General features: G+C 52.0%; 1 protein-coding gene across 2 annotated transcripts in view; it reads left to right on the top strand.

The window, feature by feature from the left end:
* The window catches only part of LOC138740903 (serine protease inhibitor Kazal-type 1-like), a 99,890-nt gene that overhangs the window by 56,848 nt on the left and 18,891 nt on the right, over window positions 1-24,151 (top strand). Inside the window, exon 5 of one of the 2 annotated variants that reach the window (XM_069894207.1) lies at window positions 1,404-1,450. The exons of the other annotated variant lie outside the window; for it this stretch is intronic. Coding sequence (XP_069750308.1) covers window positions 1,404-1,450 — 47 coding nt within the window. The remainder of the gene's footprint in view (window positions 1-1,403; window positions 1,451-24,151) is intronic. 2 annotated transcript variants of the gene reach the window in all.

Raw genomic sequence — 24,151 nt, 5'->3', positions numbered from 1 at the left:
GGAGGTGGGGGTGAGGTGGAGGGAGGATGGGGAGAGGTGGAGAGAGTGTGGAAGTGAGGTGGAGAGAGAGTGGAGGTGAGCTGGTGTGGAGGTGAAGTGGAGAGGGTGGGGAGGTGAGGTGGAGAGGGTGGAGAGTGGCAGAGAGAGGGTGGGGGTGAGGTGGAGAGGGTGGGGAGAGGCAGAGAGAGGGTGGTGGTGAGGTGGAGAGGGTGGAGGTGAGGTGGAGAGAGGGTGTGGGTGAGGTGGAGAGAGGGTGGGGGTGAGGTGGAGAGGGTGGGGAGGTGAGGTGGAGAGGGTGGGGAGAGGCAGTGAGAGGGTGGGGTGAGGTGGAGAGGGTGGGGAGAGGCGGAGAGAGGGTGGGGGTGAGGTGGAGAGAGGGTGGAGGTGAGGTGGAGAGAGATGGTGGGGGTGAGGTGGAGGGAGGGTGGAGGTGAGGTGGAGAGACATGGTGGGGGAGAGGCAGAGAGAGGGTGGAGTGGAGGTGAGGTGGAGAGAGGTTGGAGAGGCTGAGAGGGGGTGGGGGAGAGGCGGAGTGGGTGGAGTTGAGGTGGAGAGAGAGAGGGTGGGGGAGAGGCAGAGAGGGTGGGGGAGAGGTGGAGAGAGGGTGGGGTGTAAACCATCTTCCCACTTAGAAAAATGGTTCAGTTCCTCCCCCATTTCCTGTTTAAACAAAGATCCTGGATCTGAAACATTGACCTTGCTGGTCTCTGTCCTGTAACACTCCCACAGTTAAAAGCGATTGGATTGTGTGGAGGGAGCTTCACTCTTTGTCTGGCCCCTGTCTAAACGAGTTCCTGATTGAGTTTGTCGTTGAGGAGTCTGATGGTGGAGGGGTGGCAGGTGTTCCTGAACCTTGTGGTGCGAGTCCTGTGGCCCCTTGACCTCTTTCCTGACGGCAGCACCGAGAACAGAGTGTGTGCTGGGTCATTGACGATCGCTGCTGCTCTCCAACGGCACTACCCCATGTAGATGTGCTCAACAGTGGGGAGGGTTTTGTCTGTGATGTCCTGGGCTGTGTCCATTACCTTTTGCTGGGCTTTATGCTCAGGGGTATTGGTGTCCCCGTACCAGACCATGATGCAGCAGGTCAGTGAACTTTCCCACACACGTACAGAAATTTGCCAGGGTTTCCGATGTCGTACCAAACCTCCGCAAATTCCTGAGGAAGTGGAGGTGCTGACGGGCTTTCTCCATGATGCCATTGGTGCGTTGGGTCCAGGAAAGATCCTCCAAGATGGTGACTCCCAGCAATTTAAATGTGCTCACCCTCCCCACTTCTGATCTCCCAACGATCACTGGATCATCCACCCCTGGTTTCCTTTTACTGAAGTCCACAACCAGCTCCTTGTTCCTTGTATCACAACCACTTCGCCCAGTAACCAACCGCCGGTTCTGTCTTCCAGAGCTGTCAGCCGCTTGGAATTACAAATCTGGGGTCTCGGAAGAAGAGGTGAGATGATGGGGGTGGAGGGGATTAAATTCTCCTTCAAGCTTGTGACAAGGATCCTTCCGCGCGCAGCCGACATCAACTCAAATGTACCCGCAGGGGTTAACAGGGAAGCACATTTTACAGCGAGGAAGACTCGTTTGTACAAAGCAAGGGGAAGTTAGGGGTCCGATTAGGAGGAGGTGGAGGGCAGTGGGGGAGAGGGAGCGGGAAGGGTAGTATAAATGCTGGAGGCACTCAGCCAGTCTCGCAGCGTCCATACGAGGTAGAGATTTATCACCGAAGTTTCAGGCCTGATTCAAGATTCAATAAGACAGTAAGGTTGATATTACGTGAATTTTCTTTTCTTCTCCCGTAAGGCAAAGGGTCACCATTAGTGTCGCTTGGCCCCTCCTTATGGTCAGAGAAAGAAAAGCAAACAAGAGTCCCTTCAGGGTCTCCGAGTATCCGTGGATTTTCCTCCCGCAGTCTCACAGATGCCTGTTCGATCCACCAGCTGCCCGGGCTCCAGGTCCAAACCTCCGACGCGATCAGGAAACCGTTGGCACCCCCTCGCATCCTGGTTCTGATATCTGTGTGGTGGTACACCACTGGCCTATTGCAGGGGGGCAACCTCTGTACCTGCAGGAGGATAAGGGGACAGGACAACACCTGGCCGGCTGTCAATCACCCTCTGGGATATAAGCCTGCTCCGGCCTCCAGAGGCCTCACACTGAGTTGCTGCAGCTACAGCCAGCCTGGCTCTGTGGAAGTCTTTGTGGATTAAAGCCTGTTGTACAGTCTTTACCTTTGAGTGTCTGATTCTGGCTAACAGCGCACCACAATTTAATCCACAAAATTTTCCCACGGCTGCCATGGAAAAACTCCTGAGCGCAGGGAGCCTCAAAATCGACCCACGCCACCTGGAAACCCAGACAGACTTCAAGATCTGGCAGCACGCGGTCGAGGCAAACATCAAGGCGCACACAGACAGCATCCTGGACTCAGATCAGAAGAGGCTGGTCCTACTCTGGTCAAAGCTGGGTCCCCACGACTTCCAAGCAACCAAAGGCTGCTCCACGTACAAGAGCACAATAGACACTCTTGAGAACTTGTACAAGCCCTCCATGCATGCGGTCTGTGCAAGGTACCTCCTCAACACCTTGGCCCGACCTTGTCTGGCTGAACCCAGGGTAGGCACAGAGGAGGTCGAGAGACTGATCCGGGACGCCTTCGTCCAAGGGCTACGCTCAAGGGCCATCCAGCAGAAGCTGCTGGAAGATAGTATCTACGCCCTGACCAAGACAGTGGAAGTGGTCCAAACCCTGGAAGCTGCAGCCCTGCACATAGAAACCTTTGATTCCAGGTTCCCCCAGGCTCCTTCATGGCCCTCTCACACTGCAGCTGCAGCCCCAGACCAAGCTGGGGAGGAGAACATCACTGCAGCAGCCGCCTGGCGCCCGGTGCCCCTATAAGTACTGTGGGTCCTGGTGTGAATCAGACCGACGATCACGCCGAAACTGCCCGGCTCGGAACCAATACTGTTCCACAAAGTGGCCACAAGAGAGGCCACTTTGCTAAAGTGTGCCTCTCGAAACCAGCCGGTAGCTCAGTGGCCCTATATGACCTCCCAACCTCCCCTGCGGACCCCTCCATGTGTGCATGCCAGGCGGTGCCATTGTCCCCGCTACAAGTTCCACCTTCCCTGATTCCGACAGTACAACATCCGGCTTCACCAGCGATGATCTCAGCGTGTGTTCCGAGCACCCGGACCAGCCCCCGTCCTCACCAGTGCCGCTCGCCGAGAACTACAGCGACGTCACTTCCAGCTCACGGCATGACATCACTTCCAGCAGATGTAATGACGTCTCTGCCACCGGTTGCAATGACGCCACTTCCCCCAGCGCATCGAACACGACTGGGGAAGGAGGCCAGCCATGCAGCGGGCCCCCACGTGCCGCCGCTATCTTGGGCCAGGCAGCGGCCTACACGGAGGGCCCCCGATGATGAGAACAATGTGATCAACTCGGGCGATGACCAGGCCACCCTACCGACAGTCCCCACGCCTCTGGATGCCATAAATGGCCCGCACAGCCGGAGAGCGACAACTCCAACCCCAAGACGGTCCTGGCTGCCGCCAAACTGACCAGGGACATCCCTCATGACCTTGGGCGCTCTATGATGGACGTGCAAGTCAACGGGCAGGTAACAAAATGCCTGTTCGACAGTGGCAGCACCGAGAGCTTTATTCACCCGAGTGTGGCCCACTCCCTGAGATTAAAAGTCCACCCCACCACCTGCTCGATCGCCCTCGCCACCAAGGATAAGACTGTTGGTACCCTCGGGCACTGCTCGGCCGATATAACAGTGGGAGGGGAGACTTACATGGGGTTCAGGGTCCTGGTCATGCCCAAACTCTGCGGCCCAGTCCTCCTAGGCCTAGATTTCCAGTGCCACCTGCAGAGTGTCACCCTTGCCTTCGGGGGGCCCCAACCTCCACTCATGTTACACAGCACACCAACCTGCGGCCTCTCCACACTACGCATCACCCCACCGGCGCTCTTCCCACATCTTATGCTAGGCCGCAAGCCAATCACCAACAGAAGTAGATGCTATTGCACCACAGACAGAGACTTCATCAAGGCGGAGGTGCGGCGACTCCTGGAGGAAGGTGTCATAAAGCCCAGTAATAGCCTTTGGAGAGCCCAAGTCCTGGTGGTCAAAGGGGGAAGTAAGCCAAGGATGGTCGTGGATTACAGCCAGACCATTAACCGGTACACCCAAATGGACACCTACTCCCTGCCTATGATTGCTGACATGGTCAACGAGATAGCCTGCTTCCGGGTTTTCTCCATGATTGACCTGAAGTTGGCGTATCAGCAAATCCCCATCCACCCGAAGGACAAGCCCTACACTGCCTTCGAGGCAGACGGGCACCTGTACCAGTTCTGCCGAGTTCCCTTTGGGGTCACGAAAGGGATCTCCGTCTTCCAGCGGGAGATGGATCACATAGTAGACCGACACAACCTAAAGTCGACGTTCCAGTATCTGGATAATGTCACTATCTGTGGCTGTGACCAGCAGGACCATGATGGTAACCTGGAAAAATTCCTCCAGACGGCCAGGAAGCTGAACCTCACTTACAACAAGGAGAAGCGTGTGTTTAGCACCACACACCTTGCCATCCTGGGGTACTTCGTGACCCATGGGGTCTTCGGCTCAGATCCAGAAAGGATGCACCCATTAATGGAGCTACCTCTCCCCTCCACGCTAAGGCCCTCTGTAGGTGCCTTGGCCTATTCTCCTATTACTCGCAGTGGGTCCCTTGCTTCTCGGACAAGGTCCGCCCACTGGCCCACCCGAGGTGGGCAGGCAGCCTTCATCCGCATCAGGCAGGACATTGCGGACGCCACGATGCAGGCCGTGGATGAGGACTCCCCCTTCCAGGTGGAGAGCGATGCCTTCGAGGTAGCCCTCGCCGCTACCCTGAACCAAGGGGGGGTGCCCCATCGCTTTCTTCTCTAGGACCCTCCACGGCTCTGAGCTAGGGCATTCCACCATTGAAAAGGAGGTCCAGACGATTGTGGAAGTGGTCCGCCACCGGCACCACTACCTGGCCGGCAGGAGGTTCACCCTCCTACATACCCAGTGGGCCATGGTTTTCATATTTAACACGACCCACAAGAGCAAGATCAAGAACAACAAGATCCTGTGCTGGAGAGTCAAGCTGGCAACCTACAGCTGCGACATCCAGTACCGCCCCGGGAAGTTTAACGACTCCCTCGATTCCCTCTCGGACCTGCGTGTCTACAATGACAGGCTGCAGGCATTGCATGAATCCCTCTGCTATCCGGGTGTCACCAGGTATAACCACTTCATTAAGTCCCAAAATATGCCGTACACCATCAGAGACATGACCGAGGCCTGTTGGGTCTGTGCGGAGTGTAAACCCCACTTCTTCCACCCACCCCAGGCCCACGTTGTAAAGGCCACTTGGCCCTCCGAGCGTCTCGGCATGGACTTCAAAGAGCCCTTGCCTTCCACGAACCGAAATGTCTACTTCCTCACGGTAGTGGACGAGTACTCATGCTTCCCTTTCGCCATCCCTTGCCCGGACACCTCCACGGCCACCATCATCAAGGCCCTGGGCAGATCTTCACCATGTTTCGCTATCCCACTTTCATCCACAGTGACCGGGGGTCTAGTTTAATGAGTGATGAGCTGCCCCAGTACCTGACGACGAGGGGTATCTCGACTAGCCGCATGATGATTTATAACCTGAATGGCAATGGGCAAGTGGAACACGAAAACGGGGTGGTCTGGAAGGCAGTTCTCCTGGCACTCAAGTCGAAAGGGTGGGCCATTGAGTACTGGCAGGATGTCCTGCCCGAGGCGCTCCATGCCATTCGGTCGCTGCTATGTATGGGTAACAACGAGACCCCTCATGAACGTCTGTTCACATTCCCCAGGAAGTAAGCAACTGAAATATCCCTCCTAGCATGGCTCATGTCCCTGGGACCAGTGCTCCTGCGTAAGCACATATGGACACACAAGGCCAAACCCCTGGTTGAGCAGGTCTTCCTCCTACACGCCAACCACAACAACGCCTATGTTAGGTTCAGCAGTGGCAGGGAGGACACAGACTCAACCAGGTACCTGGCACCAGCAGGCACACCCACCACTCCACGGCATCCTTCAGCCCAGGACGACACTGACTGGGCATACGTCCCCGTTCCCAGGCAGCTATGGGGCGCGCAGGACCTCCTTGACCACCAGGGGCCCGCTTCAGCACTGGGGAAGAACATGACCCCCCCCATCCATCCAATACGAGTCGACCATGGCCCCCTTGGCCACCCTTCCGCGCGGCACCACACCAGTCACACAGACCCCTGCCGCCAGCCCTCCCACTTTCCCTCCGACCAGTGACCAGGAGCCAGTCCTACGACGGTCACAGAGACCCCAGCAGATGCCAGATCGTTTCAATCTGTAAATATTGTATTTTGTATAGTGGGTACAATTCCTTGTTACTGCCACCCACCCCTGGGACCATTTTAAAGGGGGGTGAGTGTGGTGGTACACCACCGGCCTCTGTAACTGCAGGAGTGTACCATCAACCTACTGCAGGGGACAACCTCTGTATCTGTAGGAGTGGAAGGGGGCAGGACAACACCTGGGTGGCTGTCAACCAGTCGGCCTGAATGGATCAACCCCCACCGAGTCAAGTGTCAATCACCCCCTGGGATATAAGCCAGTGCCAGCCTCCAAAAGGCCTCAGTCAGAGTTGCTGCAGCTACAGGCAGCCTGTCTCTGTGGAAGTCTTTGCGGATTAAAGACTTTACTCCCAACCCGGTGGGAGTCCAAGTCTCCCCCAGCCCACAGCCTGGTACGAATCCCTGTCTGCCCCAGCCAACAGCCTGGTGCTAATCCCTGTCTCCGCCAGCCCACAAATTGTTGCGAATCCCTGTCTCCCCCAGCCCACAGCCCGCTGTCAATCCAAGTCTCCCTCAGCCCAGAGCCCTGTAGGAATCCCTGTCTCCCCCAGCCCACAACCCAGTGTGAATCCCATTCTCCTCCAGCCCACAGCCTCGTGGGAATTCCAGTCTCTCCCAACCCATAGCCTGATCGGAATCCCAGTTTTCCCCTGCCCACCGCCTGGTGTGAATCCCTGTCTCCCCCAGCCCTCAGCCCAGTGTGAACCCCAGTCTCACCCAACCCACATGGAATCCCAGTCTCCCCAACCCACAGCCCGGTCTGAATCCCTGTCTCCTCCAGCACACAGCCCGGTGTGAATTCCAGTCTCCACCAGCTCACAACCCGGTGGGAATCCCATTCTCCCCCAGCCCACAGACTGGAGGGAATCCCTGTCTCCGCCAGCCCACAGCCCTGTGGGAATCCCTGTCTCCCCCAGCCACATGGAATCCCAGTCTCCCCCAACCACAGCTCGGTCTGAATCCCTGTCTCCTCCAGCCCAAAGCCCGGTGTGAATCCCAGTCTCCCCTAGCCCGCAGCCCAGTGGCAATCCCAGTCTCCCCCAGCCCAAAGGCCGGTGTGAATCCCAGTCTCCACCAGCTCACAACCCGGTGGGAATCCCAGTCTGCCCCAACCCACAGCCCGGTGTGAATACCAGTCTTCCGCAGCCCGCAGACCGATGCGAATCCCAGTCTCCTCTAGCCCACAGCCTTGTGGGAATCCCAGTCTCCCACAGCCCACAGCCCTCTGGGAATCCTAGTCTCTCGCAACCCACAGCCCTGTGGCAATTTCAGACTCCCGCAGTCACAGCCTATGGGAAACCGAGTCTCCCCCAGCCCACAGCCCTGTGGGAAACCAAGTCTCCCCCAGCCCACAGCCATGTGGGAATCCGAGTCTCCCCCAACCGACAGCCCGGTGTGGATCCATTTCTCCCGCAGCCCACATCTCAGTCTGAATCCCAGTCTCCCCCAGCCCACACCCAGGTGTGAATTCCTGTCTCCCCCAGCCCACAGCCTTGTGGGAAACCCAGTCTCCCCCAGCAAACAGCCCGGTGTGAATGCCAGTCTCCCCAGCCCACAACCTGGTGTGAATCCCAGTCTCCCCCAGCCCACAACCCAGTGTGAATCCCATTCTCCCCCAGCCCACAGCCTCGTGGGAATTCCAGTCTCCCCCAGCCAACAGCCTGGTGTGTATCCCAGTCTCTCCCAGCCCACAGCCTGCTGCGAATCACAGTCTCCCCCAGCCCACAACCCTGTGGGAATGCCAGTCTCCCCAAGCCCACAGGGAATCCCAGTCTCCCCCAACCCACAGGGAATCCCACTTTCCCCCAGCCCACAGCCTAGTGGGAATCGCAGTGTCCCCCAGCCCACAGCGCTGTGGGAATCCCAGTCTCCCCCAGCACACAATCCTCTGGGAATTGCATTCTCCCCCAGCCCACAGCCCTGTGGGAATCCCAGTCTCCCGCAGCCCACAGCCCACTGTCAATCGCAGTCTCCCCCAGCCCACAGCCCAGTGTGAACACCAGTCTCCCCCAACACACAACCCTGTGTGAATCCCAGTCTTCCGCTGCCCACAGCCCTGTGGGAATCCCAGTTCTCCCCAGCCCTGAGCCCTCTGGGAATCCCAGACTCCCACAGCACACAGCCTTGTGGAAATCCCAGTCTCCTGCAGCCCACAGCCCTGTGGCAATCCCAGTCTCCACCAGCCCACAGCCCGGTGTGAATCCCAGTCTCCCGCAGCCCACAGCCGAATGCGAATCCCAGTCTCTCCCAGCCCACATCTCGGTCTGAATCCCAGTCTCGCCCAGCCCACAGCCTGGTGCGAATCCCTGTCTCCCCCAGCCCACAGACCGCTGTCAGTCCCAGTCTCCCTCAGTCCACAGCCCAGTGCGAATCCCAGTCTCCCCCATCCCACAGCCCTTTTTTTTTTAATTAAAAAAAAATTATTTTTCACACCATAAACCACATTGACCATGATACATACATTTTCCTTTTCAAATATATACAGTGCCATTTTCTCCCCCCTCCCTCCTCCCATCCCACCCTCCCTACCTCCCCCCCCCCATCCATTTAAAGTACAAAATCTAAGATACATTAAATCAGTCAAACAATGTTGTCATTCAATAAAAATAAACAAGAAATTCCATTGAGTCAATTCTTTTCATTTCCTTCTCCTTTCATTAATTTAGGTAGTGAATGTCCCCGGTAGGTTTTCTCTATTGTGTTTCATGTAAGGCTCCCATATTTGTTCAAATATTTCAATATTATTTCTTAAACTATATGTTATTTTTTCTATTGGAATATATTTATTCATTTCTATATACCATTGTTATATTTTCAAATTATCTTCCAATTTCCAGGTTGACATAATACATTTTTTTGCTACGGCTAGAGCTATCTTAACAAATCTTTTTTGTGCACCATCCAAATCAATTCCAAATCTTTGTTTTTTATGTTACTTAGGAGGAAGATCTCTGGATTTTTTGGTATATTGTTTTCTGTAATTTTATTTAATATTTGGTTTAGATCTTCCCAAAATTTTTCTACTTTCTCACATGTCCAGATTGCATGAATTGTTGTTCCCATTTCTTTTTTACATCGAAAACATCTGTCAGATACTGTTGGGTCTCATTTATTTAACTTTTGAGGTGTAATGTATAGCCTGTGTATCCAGTTATATTGTATCATACGTAACCTCGTATTTATTGTAGTTCTCATTGTTCCAGAACATAACTTCTCCCATGTTTCCTTTTTTATCTTTATATTTAAATCTTGTTCCCATTTTTGCTTAGTTTTACCATTTGTTTCCTCTTTCTCCTTTTCTTGCAGTTTAATATACATATTTGTTATAAATTTTTTGATTATCATTGTATCTGTAATCACATATTCAAGGTTACTTCCCTCTGGTAAACTCAAATTGCTTCCTAATTTGTCCTTCAAGTAGGATCTCAATTGGTAATATGCCAGCACTGTATCTTGAGTTATATTGTATTTATCTTTCATTTGTTCAAAGGATAATAATCTATTTCCTAAAAAACAATTTTCTATTCTTTTGATCCCTTTTTTCTCCCATTCTCTAAAGGAAAGGTTATCTATTGTAAAAGGGAGTAACTTATTTTGCGTCAATATTAGTTTTGGAGGGGGGAGTCACGTGATGGAGTAGTGGCCGGACGGTGAACTCCAGCCCTCTCCAGAAAAGTCGGAAAAAACAAAGGAAAACACAAAGGCACAGAAATAAAAGTTAACGAAAAGTGAGTATAAAGGTGGAAAGAAGATGGCGACAAAAAAAGAAAAATCGAAAGCAACGGTAAGAAGAGAAGACAACGGAGGAAGAAGGAGAAGGCCTTACCTGTTCGAAGAGGCCCGCGGTGGAGAGAGAAGCCCGCTCCCTCAGGTCGGTAGAAATTGGACTACAAAAATGGCTCGCTGAGCCGAGTAAAAGTGCGCAACCGCGCATGAAAAAAAACACACCGACGGGAGGGGTGACCAGCTGGGGAGTCGATCTCCACAGCCGGCAACGACAGCTGCAGAACACCTACAGCAAGAAGAGAACACAGAAGACAATGGAAACAAGAAAGAAGAGAAGGAAAGGGCAACAAAGAAACAACAGATGGCCAACCCAGAGGAAGAAGAGGAAGAGGAAGAGTACAGTGAGATAGAAGAAGAAGGGAAAGGCAAGATAAAGGATATACTTTCTCTTATTAAAGAATACATGGAGTCATTTAAAGAATGGCAAGGCAAACACAGGAATTTAATGATTTAAGAAAAAGAATAAACAGCACAGAAGAGAAAATGAATAAAATAGAGATGACCTTAACAGAAATGGGAAAGAAAATGGACAAGATGGAAGAGCGGGAAACAGCAGTAGAAATGGAGGTAGAGGACTTAAAAAAGAAATTAGAGGAATCTAATAAAAAAGTTATAGAGACACAAGAACTGTTAGCTCAGAAAATAGATATAATGGAAAATTATAACAGAAGAAATAACATAAAGATAGTGGGCCTTAAGGAAGATGAAGAAGGCAAGAATATGAGGGAGTTTATAAAAGAGTGGATCCCTAAGACCCTAGGATGTCCAGAACTACAGCAAGAAATGGAAATAGAAAGGGCACATAGAGCATTGGCCTCTAAACCACAACCACAACAAAAACCAAGATCTATTTTAGTAAAATTCCTAAGATATACTACAAGAGAAAAGGTACTGGAGAAGACAATGGAAAAAGTAAGAGAGGGCAACAAACCACTGGAGTATAAAGGGCAAAAAATCTTCATTTATCCAGATATAAGTTTTGAACTCCTAAAGAAGAGAAAGGAGTTCAATACAGCAAAGGCGATTTTATGGAAGAAGGGGTATAAATTTATACTAAAGCATCCAGCGGTATTGAAAATATTTATTCCAGGACAACAAAACAGACTATTCTCGGATCCAGAAGAAGCACGAAAATTTGCAGAACAATTACAAAAATAGACTGAGGGATGAAGACGGGTAATGAGAGTAAAAATGATCACGATTGATATGTATGTGGGTAAAGACAAAAATAGACTGAGGGATGAAGACGGGTAATGAGAGTAAAAATGATTACGATTGATATGTATGTGGGTAAAGAGGTATAAGAGTGAATAGATACAATGTGCATACGTGAATGTATCTGTACTTAGAGGAAAATATAGATAGTATAGACAAGAATTAATAAGGGAAGGTAATGGAATAGAGAGAATAAGGAGGGAATTAAAAGAGTGACCTTTGTTACATATGAAAAGTGAAATCTTTTCTGGGGGGCTGGGTGGGGGGGAATAGCGGTCACTGCAAAATCAGTTGACGCTTGCGAGTGGATTCGCAAACCCAAATGGAGAGGGGAGATGTGGTTGTCCGACAAGGGATAAAGGACAACTCAGGAGGGGAAGGGGAGATTGGGGATAAAGAAGATATAAATAGGAGAATAAGGAAAATGTTTGATGTTGTAGGAATGTTGTCTTATAAAGAGTTGAAAATAAGAAAACAGAAATGGAAAAGGAGGAAAGGTAATGATGGAAAAACGGAAAGAGAAGATAAACAAAGTATAAAATGGCTACGCTGAACTATATGACTTTAAATATTAATGGAATACATAACCAAATTAAAAGGAAGAAACTACTAAATTTACTGAAAAAGGAAAAAATTGATATAGCATTTGTCCAAGAAACACACTTAACTGAATTGGAGCACAAGAAATTAAAGAGAGATTGGGTAGGACATGTAACAGCAGCATCGTATAATTCAAAAGCAAGAGGAGTGGCTATATTAATTAGTAAAAATGTGCCATTTAAAATAGAAGAGGAAATAATAGATCCAGCAGGGAGATATGTTATGATAAAATGTCAGATATATTCGGAGTTTTGGAATCTACTTAATGTATATTCACCTAACGAAGAAGATCAAAAGTTTATGCAAGATATCTTTTTGAAGGTAGCTAATACGCAAGGGAACATACTAATAGGAGGGGATTTCAACCTGAATTTGGATTCAAATATGGATAAAACGGGGAAAAAAATTAACAGAAAGAACAAAGTAACCAAATTTATAATTAAATCAATGCAAGAAATGAAACTTGTGGATATATGGAGGAAACAAAACCCAAAAGAAAAGGAATACTCATACTACTCGGCTAGACATAAAACATACTCAAGAATAGACCTATTTTTGTTATCAGCAAGTATGCAGGATAGAGTAAGAAAAACAGAATATAAAGCGAGAATACTATCGGACCATTCACCCTTAATATTGACAGTAAAGCTAGAGGACATCCCTCCAAGAATGTATAGATGGAGATTAAACCCCATGCTACTTAAAAGACAGGATTTTAGAGAATTTATTGAAAAACAATTAAAAATGTATTTTGAAGTAAATATGAAATCTGTGGAAGATAAGTTTATACTATGGGATGCAATGAAAGCATTCATTAGAGGGCAAATAATAAGTTATGTAACCAAGATGAAGAAGGACTATAATCAGGAAACAGAGCAGTTGGAAAGGGAAATAGTAAACATAGAAAAAAAATTAGCAATGAAGGAAGATACAACTAAAAGAAGAGAATTGGCGGATAAAAAAATAAAATATGAAACATTACAAACATATAAGGTAGATAAGAATATAATGAAGACAAAACAGAAATATTATGAACTAGGTGAAAAAACGCACAAAATCCTAGCATGGCAGCTTAAGACAGAACAAGCTAAGAAAATGGTATTGGCATCAAGGAAAAAAGACAAACAAATTACATATAATCCAAAAGAAATTAAGGAAAACTTTAGAGAATTCTATGAACAATTATACCGAACTGAAAACGAAGGGAAAGAAGGGAAAATAGATGAATTTTTGACTAAAATTGAACTACCAAAACTACAAATAGAGGAACAAAATAAATTAACAGAACCATTTGGAACAGTAGAAATACAAGAGATAATAAAAAAATTACCAAATAATAAGACACCACAAGAGGATGGATTTCCAATAGAATTCTACAAAACATTTAAAGACTTATTAATTCCGCCCCTCCTGGATGTAATCAACCAGATTGATGAAACACAAAGCTTACCAGATTCATGTAAAACAGCAATAATTACAGTAATACTAAAACAAGGGAAAGATCCACTCTCACCAGCGTCATATAGACCAATATCTTTGCTAAACACAGATTATAAGATAATAGCTAAACTATTAGCAAACAGATTAGCAGAACAGGTACCGAAAATGGTAAATTTAGACCAAACTGGATTTATCAAAAAAAGACGCACAACAGACAATATTTGTAAATTTATTAACTTAATTCATGCAGTAGAAGGAAATAAAGCACCTGCAGTAGCAGTTGCTTTAGGCGCAGAGAAGGCCTTCGACAGAGTAGAATGGAATTATTTGTTCAAAGTATTGCAAAAATTCAGTTTACCGGAGAAGTATATTAATTGGATTAAAGCATTATATAAGGGACCATTTGCGAAAGTGACAGTAAATGGACATGTATCAAAGCAATTTAACTTAAGCAGGTCAACGCGGCAGGGATGCCCACTATCACCGTTATTGTTTGCGCTAGCTATAGAACCACTAGCAGAATTGATAAGAATAGATAATAATATAAAAGGAATAAAAATAAAAGACAGGGAATATAAAATCAGTCTATTTGCGGATGATGTGATAGTGTACTTAACAGAACCAGAACTATCAATAAAAGAATTATATAAGAAATTGAAGGAATATGGAGAAGTGTCGGGATACAAGATAAACGTAAATAAAAGTGAAGCAATGCCTATGAATAATGCGGATTTCTCAAAATTTAAGAAGGAATCCCCATTCAGATGGCAAATGCAGGCAATAAGATACCTAGGTGTACAAATAAACAAAAATCTAGGCCAATTATATAAACCTAATTATAATCCACTAATGAAAAAATTACAGGACGATTTAGAGCATTGGAAAGATCTACCACTAACACTGATAGGAAGGATAAACTGTATTAAAATGAACATTTTTCCAAGGATATTATACTTATTTCAGGCATTGCCAATACAACTGACAGAAAAATTCTTCAAAGAGTTAAAGAAAATAATAAGGAAATTTTTATGGAGAGGGGGGAAACCGAGGATAGCACTAGATAAATTAACAGAATGGTATAAACAAGGAGGCTTACAATTGCCAAACTTTAAAAATTATTATAGAGCCGCACAATTAAGATACCTATCAGATTTTTATCAAACAAGGGAAAAACCAGACTGGACGAGATTAGAATTAGATAAAATAGGGGAAAGGATACCTGAACACATATTATATAAATGGGATGAAAAATTGGTACAACATAGAACTTCTCCAGTATTACATCATCTCCTCAATATTTGGAAGAAGATTCATGTAGAAAGAAATAAAACAAATTATCAATTACCAAAACTAATATTGACGCAAAATAAGCTATTCCCTTTTACAATAGATAACCTTTCCTTTAGAGAATGGGGAAAAAAAGGGATTAAAAGAATAGAAAATTGTTTTTCAGGAAGTAGATTCTTATCCTTTGAACAAATGAGAGATAAGTACAATATAACTGGAGATACAGCGCTGGCATATTACCAACTGAGATCCTACTTGAAGGATAAATTAGGAAGCAATTTGAGTTTACCAGAGGGAAATAACCTTGAATATGTGATTACAGATACAATGATAATCAAAAGATTTATAACAAATATGTATATTAAACTGCAAGAAAAGGAGAATGAGGAAACAAATGGTAAAACTAAACAAAAATGGGAACAAGATTTAAATATAAAGATAAAAAAGGAAACATGGGAGAAATTATGTTCTGGAACGATGAGAAATACAATAAATACAAGGCTACGTATGATACAATATAACTGGTTACACAGACTATACATTACACCTCAAAAGTTAAATAAATGGGACCCAACAGTATCTGATAGATGTTTTCGATGTAAAAAAGAAATGGGAACAACAATTCATGCAATCTGGACATGTGAGAGAGTAGAAAAATTTTGGGAAGATCTCAATCAGATATTAAATAAAATAACAGAAAACAATCTACCAAAGAATCCAGAGATCTTTCTCCTAAGTAACATAAAAAACAAAGAATTTGGAATTGATTTGGAGGATGCACAAAAAAGATTTGTTAAGATAACCCTAGCCGTAGCAAAAAAATGTATTATGTCAACCTGGAAATTGGAAGATAATTTGAAAATACAACAATGGTATATAGAAATGAATAAATGTATTCCATTAGAAAAAATAACATATAGTTTAAGAAATAATATTGAAATATTCGAACAAGTATGGGAGCCTTACATTAAATACAATAGCGAAAACCTACCGGGGACAAACATTACCTAAGTTGATGGAAGGAGAAGGAAAGAAAAGAATGGACTCAGTAGAATTTCTGGTGTATTTTTGTTGAATGACAACATTGTCTAACTGGTTTAATGCAACCTAGATTGTATACCTAAAATGGATGATAGGGGGGGGTGGAGGGGAGAAAAAGTCACTGTATATGTGTGAAAAAAGAAAAAGTGTATATCATGGCTAATGTGATTTATGGTGTGAAAAATAAAAAAATTAATAAATAAAAAAAAGCCCACACCCCTGTGGGAATTCCAGTCTCCCCTAGCCCACAGTCCGGTGTGTATACCAGTCTCTCCCAGCCCACAGCCTGCTGCGAATCACAGTCTCCCCCAGCCCACAGCCCGGTGGGTATCCCAGTCTTCCGCTGCCCACAGCCCGATGCGAATCCCAGTCTCCTGCAGACCGCAGAACAATGCGAATCCCAGTCTCCTCCAGGCAATTGCCCTGTGGGAATCCCAGTCCTCCCCAGCTCACAGCCCTGTGGGAATCCCAGTCTCCCACAGCCCACAGCCCTGTGGGAATCCTAGTCTCCTGCAGCCCACAGCCCTGTGGCAATCCCAGACTCCCCCAGCCACAGCCCTGTGGGATTCCCAGTCTCCCCCAGCCCACAGCCCTGTGGGGATCCGAGTCTCCCCTAGCCCACAGCCCTGTTGAAATCCCAATCTCCCCCAACCCACAGCCCGGTGTGGATCCCAGTCAACCGCAGCCCACATCTCAGTCTGAATCCCAGTCTCCCCCAGCCCACACCCAGGTGTGAATTCCTGTCTCCCCCAGCCCACAGCCTTGTGGGAATCCCAGTCTCCCCCAGCAAACAGTCCGGTGTGCATCCGAGTCTGCCCTGCCCACAACCTGGTGTGAATCCCAGTCTCCCCCAGCCCACAACCCAGTGTGAATCCAAGTCTCCTCAAGCCCACACCCCTGTGGGAATTCCAGTCTCCCCTAGCCCACAGTCCGGTGTGTATCCCAGTCTCTCCCAGCCCACAGCCTGCTGCGAATCACAGTGTCCCCCAGCCCACAGAGAATCCCAGTCTTCCCCAGCCCAATGGGAATCCCAGTCACCCCATCGCACAGGAAATCCCAGTCTCCCCAAGCCCACAGGGAATCCCAGTCTCCCCCAGTCACAGCCCAGTCTGAATCCCTGTCTCCTCCAGCCCACAGCCCGATGTGAATCCTTCACTCTTACAGCCCACGGCATGGTTTGAACCTTAGTCTCACCCAGCACACAGCCCGGTGGGAATCCCAGTCTCCCCCAACCCACAGCCTGATCGGAAGCCCAGTCCTCCCCCAGCCCACAACCCAGTGTGGATCCCAGTCAACCGCAGCCCACATCTCAGTCTGAATCCCAGTCTCCCCCAGCCCACACCCAGGTGTGAATTCCTGTCTCCCCCAGCCCACAGCCTTGTGGGAATCCCAGTCTCCCCCAGCAAACAGTCCGGTGTGCATCCGAGTCTGCCCTGCCCACAACCTGGTGTGAATCCCAGTCTCCCCCAGCCCACAACCCAGTGTGAATCCAAGTCTCCTCAAGCCCACACCCCTGTGGGAATTCCAGTCTCCCCTAGCCCACAGTCCGGTGTGTATCCCAGTCTCTCCCAGCCCACAGCCTGCTGCGAATCACAGTGTCCCCCAGCCCACAGAGAATCCCAGTCTTCCCCAGCCCCAGCGCAGTGTGAATCCCAGTCTCCCCCAGCCCACAGCCCAGTGTGAATCCCAGTCTCCCGCAGCCCCAGCGCAGTGTGAATCCCAGTCTCCCCATCCGACAACCTGGTGTGAATCCCAGTCTCACCCAGCCACATGGGATCCCAGTCTCCCCCACCCACAGCTCGGTCTGAATTCCTGTCTCCTCCAGCCCAGAGCCCGGTGTGAATCCCAGTCTCTCCTAGCCCACAGCCAGGTGGAAATCCCAGTCTCCCCCAGCCCACAGGCCGGTGTGAATCCCAGTCTCCACCAGCTCACAACCCGGTGGGAATCCCAGTCTCTCCCAACCCATAGCCTGATCGGAATCCCAGTTTTCACCTGCCCACCGCCTGGTGCGAATCCCTGTCTCCCCCAGCCCTCAGCCCAATGTGAACCCCAGTCTCACACAGCCCACAGCCCAGTGTGAACCCCAGTCTCCCCCAGCCCACAACCCCGTGTGAATTCCAATCTGCCCCAGCCCACAGCCCGGTGTGAATACCAGTCTTCCGCAGCCCACAGCCCGATGCGAATCCCAGTCTCCTCTAGCCCACAGCCCTGTGGGAAACCCAGTTCTCCCCAGCCCACAGCCCTGTGGGAAACCAAGTCTCCCCCAGCCCACAGCCATGTGGGAATCCGAGGCTCCACCAACCGACAGCCCGGTGTGGATCCCTGTCTCCCGCAGCCCACATCTCAGTCTGAATCCCAGTCACTCCCAGTCCACACACAGGTGTGAATTCCTGTCTCCCCCAGCCCACAGCCTTGTGGGAATCCCAGTCTTCGCCAGCAAACAGCCCGGTGTGAATGCCAGTCTCCCCAGCCCACAACCCGGTGTGAATCCCAGTCTCCCCCAGCCCACAACCCAGTGTGAATCCCATTCTCCTCCAGCCCACAGCCTCGTGGGAATTCCAGTCTCTCCCAACCCATAGCCTGATCGGAATCCCAGTTTTCCCCTGCCCACTGCCTGGTGCGAATCCCTGTCTCCCCCAGCCCTCAGCCCAATGTGAACCCCAGTCTCACGCAGCCCACAGCCCAGTGTGAACCCCAGTCTCCCCCAGCCCACAACCCCGTGTGAATTCCAATCTGCCCCAGCCCACAGCCCGGTGTGAATACCAGTCTTCCGCAGCCCACAGCCCGATGCGAATCCCAGTCTCCTCTAGCCCACAGCCCTGTGGGAAACCCAGTTCTCCCCAGCCCACAGCCCTGTGGGAAACCAAGTCTCCCCCAGCCCACAGCCATGTGGGAATCCGAGGCTCCACCAACCGACAGCCCGGTGTGGATCCCTGTCTCCCGCAGCCCACATCTCAGTCTGAATCCCAGTCACTCCCAGTCCACACACAGGTGTGAATTCCTGTCTCCCCCAGCCCACAGCCTTGTGGGAATCCCAGTCTTCGCCAGCAAACAGCCCGGTGTGAATGCCAGTCTCCCCAGCCCACAACCCGGTGTGAATCCCAGTCTCCCCCAGCCCACAACCCAGTGTGAATCCCATTCTCCTCCAGCCCACAGCCTCGTGGGAATTCCAGTCTCTCCCAACCCATAGCCTGATCGGAATCCCAGTTTTCCCCTGCCCACTGCCTGGTGCGAATCCCTGTCTCCCCCAGCCCTCAGCCCAATGTGAACCCCAGTCTCACGCAGCCCACAGCCCAGTGTGAACCCCAGTCTCCCGCAGCCCACAGCCCGGTGTGAATCTCTGTCTCCCCCAGCACACAACCCCGTGTGATCTCCAGTCTCCCCAGCCCACAACCCGGTGTGAATCCCAGTCTCCCCCAGCCCACAACCCAGTGTGAATCCCATTCTCCTCCAGCCCACAGCCTCGTGGGAATTCCAGTCCCTCCCAACCCATAGCCTGATCGGAATCCCAGTTTTCCCCTGCCCACTGCCTGGTGCGAATCCCTGTCTCCCCCAGCCCTCAGCCCAATGTGAACCCCAGTCTCACGCAGCCCACAGCCCAGTGTGAACCCCAGTCTCCCGCAGCCCACAGCCCGGTGTGAATCTCTGTCTCCCCCAGCACACAACCCCGTGTGATCTCCAGTCTGCCCCAGCCCACAGCCCAGTGTGAATACCAGTCTTCCGCAGCCCGCAGCCCGATGCGAATCCCAGTCTCCTCTAGCCAACAGCCCTGTGGGAATCCCAGTTCTCCCCAGCCCACAGCCCTGTGGGAATCCCAGTCTCCCACAGCCGCCAGCCCTCTGGGAATGCCAGTCTCCCCCAGCCCACATGGAATCCCAATCTCCCCAACCCACAGCCCGGTGTGAATCCCTGTCTCCACCAGCTCACAACCTGGTGGGAATCCCAGTCTCCCCCAGCCCAGAGCCTGGTGGAAATCCCTGTCTCCGCCAGCCCACAATCTGCTGCAAATCCCTGTCTCCCCCAGCCCACAGCCCGCTGTCAATCCCAGTCTCCCTCAGCCCACAGCCCTGTGGGACTCCCAGTCTCACCCAGCCCACAGCCCTGTGGGAATCTCAGTCACCACCAGCCACATGGAATCCCAGTCTCCCCCACCCACAGCTCGGTCTGATTCCCTGTCTCCTCCAGCCCAAAGCCCGGTGTGAATCCCAGTCTCCCCCAGCACTGAGCCCGGTAGGAATCCCAGTCTCCCCCAACCCACAGCCTGATCGGAAGCCCAGTCTTCCCCTGCCCACCACCTGGTGTGAATCCCGGTCTCCCCCAGCCCACAACCCAGTGTGAACCCCAGTTTCCCCAGCCCACAACCCAGTGTGAGCCTCATTCTCCCCCAGGCCACAGCCCATTGTGAATGCCAGTCTCCCGCAGCCCATATCTCAGTCTGAATCCCAGTCTACCCCTGCCCACACCCAGGTGTGAATCCCTGTTTCCCCCAGCCCACAACCCAGTGTGAATCCCACTCTCCCCCAGCCCACAGCCCAGTGTGAACCCCAGTCTATCCCCCAGCCCACAACCCAGTGTGAATCCCACTCTCCCGCAGCCCACATCTCAGTCTGAATCCCAGTCTCTCCCAGCCCACACCCATGTGTGAATTCCTGTCTCCCCCAGCCCACAGCCCTGTGGGAATCCCAGTCTCACCCAGCCCCAGCGCAGTGTGAATCCCAGTCTCCCCAGCCGACAACCTGGTGTGAATCCAGTCTCCCCCAGTCCACAACCCAGTGTGAATCCCACTCTCCCCCAGCCCAAAGCCCAGTGAGAAACGCAGTCTCCCCCAATCCACAGCGCTGTGGGAATCCCAGTCTCCCCCGGCCCACAGTCCTCTGGGAATCGCATTCGCGCCCAGCCCACAGCCCTGTGGAAATCCCAGTCTCCCCCAACCCACAGCCTGATCGGATGCCCAGTCTTCCCCTGCCCACACCTGGTGTGAATCCCGGTCTCCCCCAGCCCACAACTCAGTGTGAACACCAGTCTGCCTAGCCTACAGCCCAGTGTGAACCCCAGTCTCGCCCACAGCCCAATGTGAACCCCATTCTCCCCCAGCCCACGGCCCAATGTGAATCCTAGTCTCCCGCAGCCCACATCTCAGTCTGAATCCCAGTCTCTCCCAGCCCACACCCAGGTGTGAATCCCTGTCTCCCCCAGCCCACAGTCCTGTGGGAATCCCAGTTCTCCCCAGCCCTGTGGGAATCCCAGTCTCCCAGAGCGCACAGCCCTGTGGGAATCCTAGTCTCCCGCAGCCCACAGCCCTGTGGCAATCCCAAACTCCCCCAGCCACTGCCCTGTGGGATTCTCAGTCTCCCCCAGCGCACAGCCCTGTAGGAATCCGAGTCTCCCGCAGCCGCCAGCCCTCTGGGAATGCCAGTCTCCCCCAGCCCACATGGAATCCCAATCTCCCCAACCCACAGCCCGGTGTGAATCCCTGTCTCCACCAGCTCACAACCTGGTGGGAATCCCAGTCTCCCCCAGCCCAGAGCCTGGTGGGAATCCCTGTCTCCACCAGCTCACAACCTGGTGGGAATCCCAGTCTCCCCCAGCCCAGAGCCTGGTGTGAATCCCAGTCTCCCCCAGCCACATGGGATCCCAGTCTCCCCCACCCACAGCTCGGTCTGAATTCCTGTCTCCTCCAGCCCAGAGCCCGGTGTGAATCCCAGTCTCTCCTAGCCCACAGCCAGGTGGAAATCCCAGTCTCCCCCAGCCCACAGGCCGGTGTGAATCCCAGTCTCCACCAGCTCACAACCCGGTGGGAATCCCAGTCTCTCCCAACCCATAGCCTGATCGGAATCCCAGTTTTCCCCTGCCCACTGCCTGGTACGAATCCCTGTCTCCCCCAGCCCTCAGCCCAATGTGAACCCCAGTCTCACGCAGCCCACAGCCCAGTGTGAACCCCAGTCTCCCCCAGCCCACAACCCCGTGTGAATTCCAATCTGCCCCAGCCCACAGCCCGGTGTGAATACCAGTCTTCCGCAGCCCACAGCCCGATGCGAATCCCAGTCTCCTCTAGCCCACAGCCCTGTGGGAAACCCAGTTCTCCCCAGCCCACAGCCCTGTGGGAAACCAAGTCTCCCCCAGCCCACAGCCATGTGGGAATCCGAGGCTCCACCAACCGACAGCCCGGTGTGGATCCCTGTCTCCCGCAGCCCACATCTCAGTCTGAATCCCAGTCACTCCCAGTCCACACACAGGTGTGAATTCCTGTCTCCCCCAGCCCACAGCCTTGTGGGAATCCCAGTCTTCGCCAGCAAACAGCCCGGTGTGAATGCCAGTCTCCCCAGCCCACAACCCGGTGTGAATCCCAGTCTCCCCCAGCCCACAACCCAGTGTGAATCCCATTCTCCTCCAGCCCACAGCCTCGTGGGAATTCCAGTCTCTCCCAACCCATAGCCTGATCGGAATCCCAGTTTTCCCCTGCCCACTGCCTGGTGCGAATCCCTGTCTCCCCCAGCCCTCAGCCCAATGTGAACCCCAGTCTCACGCAGCCCACAGCCCAGTGTGAACCCCAGTCTCCCGCAGCCCACAGCCCGGTGTGAATCTCTGTCTCCCCCAGCACACAACCCCGTGTGATCTCCAGTCTCCCCAGCCCACAACCCGGTGTGAATCCCAGTCTCCCCCAGCCCACAACCCAGTGTGAATCCCATTCTCCTCCAGCCCACAGCCTCGTGGGAATTCCAGTCCCTCCCAACCCATAGCCTGATCGGAATCCCAGTTTTCCCCTGCCCACTGCCTGGTGCGAATCCCTGTCTCCCCCAGCCCTCAGCCCAATGTGAACCCCAGTCTCACGCAGCCCACAGCCCAGTGTGAACCCCAGTCTCCCGCAGCCCACAGCCCGGTGTGAATCTCTGTCTCCCCCAGCACACAACCCCGTGTGATCTCCAGTCTGCCCCAGCCCACAGCCCAGTGTGAATACCAGTCTTCCGCAGCCCGCAGCCCGATGCGAATCCCAGTCTCCTCTAGCCAACAGCCCTGTGGGAATCCCAGTTCTCCCCAGCCCACAGCCCTGTGGGAATCCCAGTCTCCCACAGCCGCCAGCCCTCTGGGAATGCCAGTCTCCCCCAGCCCACATGGAATCCCAATCTCCCCAACCCACAGCCCGGTGTGAATCCCTGTCTCCACCAGCTCACAACCTGGTGGGAATCCCAGTCTCCCCCAGCCCAGAGCCTGGTGGGAATCCCTGTCTCCGCCAGCCCACAATCTGCTGCAAATCCCTGTCTCCCCCAGCCCACAGCCCGCTGTCAATCCCAGTCTCCCTCAGCCCACAGCCCTGTGGGACTCCCAGTCTCACCCAGCCCACAGCCCTGTGGGAATCTCAGTCACCCACAGCCACATGGAATCCCAGTCTCCCCCACCCACAGCTCGGTCTGATTCCCTGTCTCCTCCAGCCCAAAGCCCGGTGTGAATCCCAGTCTCCCCCAGCACTGAGCCCGGTAGGAATCCCAGTCTCCCCCAACCCACAGCCTGATCGGAAGCCCAGTCTTCCCCTGCCCACCACCTGGTGTGAATCCCGGTCTCCCCCAGCCCACAACCCAGTGTGAACCCCAGTTTCCCCAGCCCACAACCCAGTGTGAGCCTCATTCTCCCCCAGCCCACAGCCCATTGTGAATGCCAGTCTCCCGCAGCCCATATCTCAGTCTGAATCCCAGTCTACCCCTGCCCACACCCAGGTGTGAATCCCTGTTTCCCCCAGCCCACAACCCAGTGTGAATCCCACTCTCCCCCAGCCCACAGCCCAGTGTGAACCCCAGTCTATCCCCCAGCCCACAACCCAGTGTGAATCCCACTCTCCCGCAGCCCACATCTCAGTCTGAATCCCAGTCTCTCCCAGCCCACACCCATGTGTGAATTCCTGTCTCCCCCAGCCCACAGCCCTGTGGGAATCCCAGTCTCACCCAGCCCCAGCGCGGTGTGAATCCCAGTCTCCCCAGCCGACAACCTGGTGTGAATCCAGTCTCCCCCAGCCCACAACCCAGTGTGAATCCCACTCTCCCCCAGCCCAAAGCCCAGTGAGAAACGCAGTCTCCCCCAATCCACAGCGCTGTGGGAATCCCAGTCTCCCCCGGCCCACAGTCCTCTGGGAATCGCATTCGCGCCCAGCCCACAGCCCTGTGGAAATCCCAGTCTCCCCCAACCCACAGCCTGATCGGATGCCCAGTCTTCCCCTGCCCACACCTGGTGTGAATCCCGGTCTCCCCCAGCCCACAACTCAGTGTGAACACCAGTCTCCCTAGCGTACAGCCCAGTGTGAACCCCAGTCTCGCCCACAGCCCAATGTGAACCCCATTCTCCCCCAGCCCACGGCCCAATGTGAATCCTAGTC

Source organism: Narcine bancroftii, chromosome 8, assembly GCF_036971445.1.
Source record: "Narcine bancroftii isolate sNarBan1 chromosome 8, sNarBan1.hap1, whole genome shotgun sequence".
Lineage (NCBI taxonomy): Eukaryota > Metazoa > Chordata > Chondrichthyes > Torpediniformes > Narcinidae > Narcine > Narcine bancroftii.
Note: the sequence above shows the minus strand (reverse complement) of the source record. Positions and strands in the feature narration are given on the sequence as shown.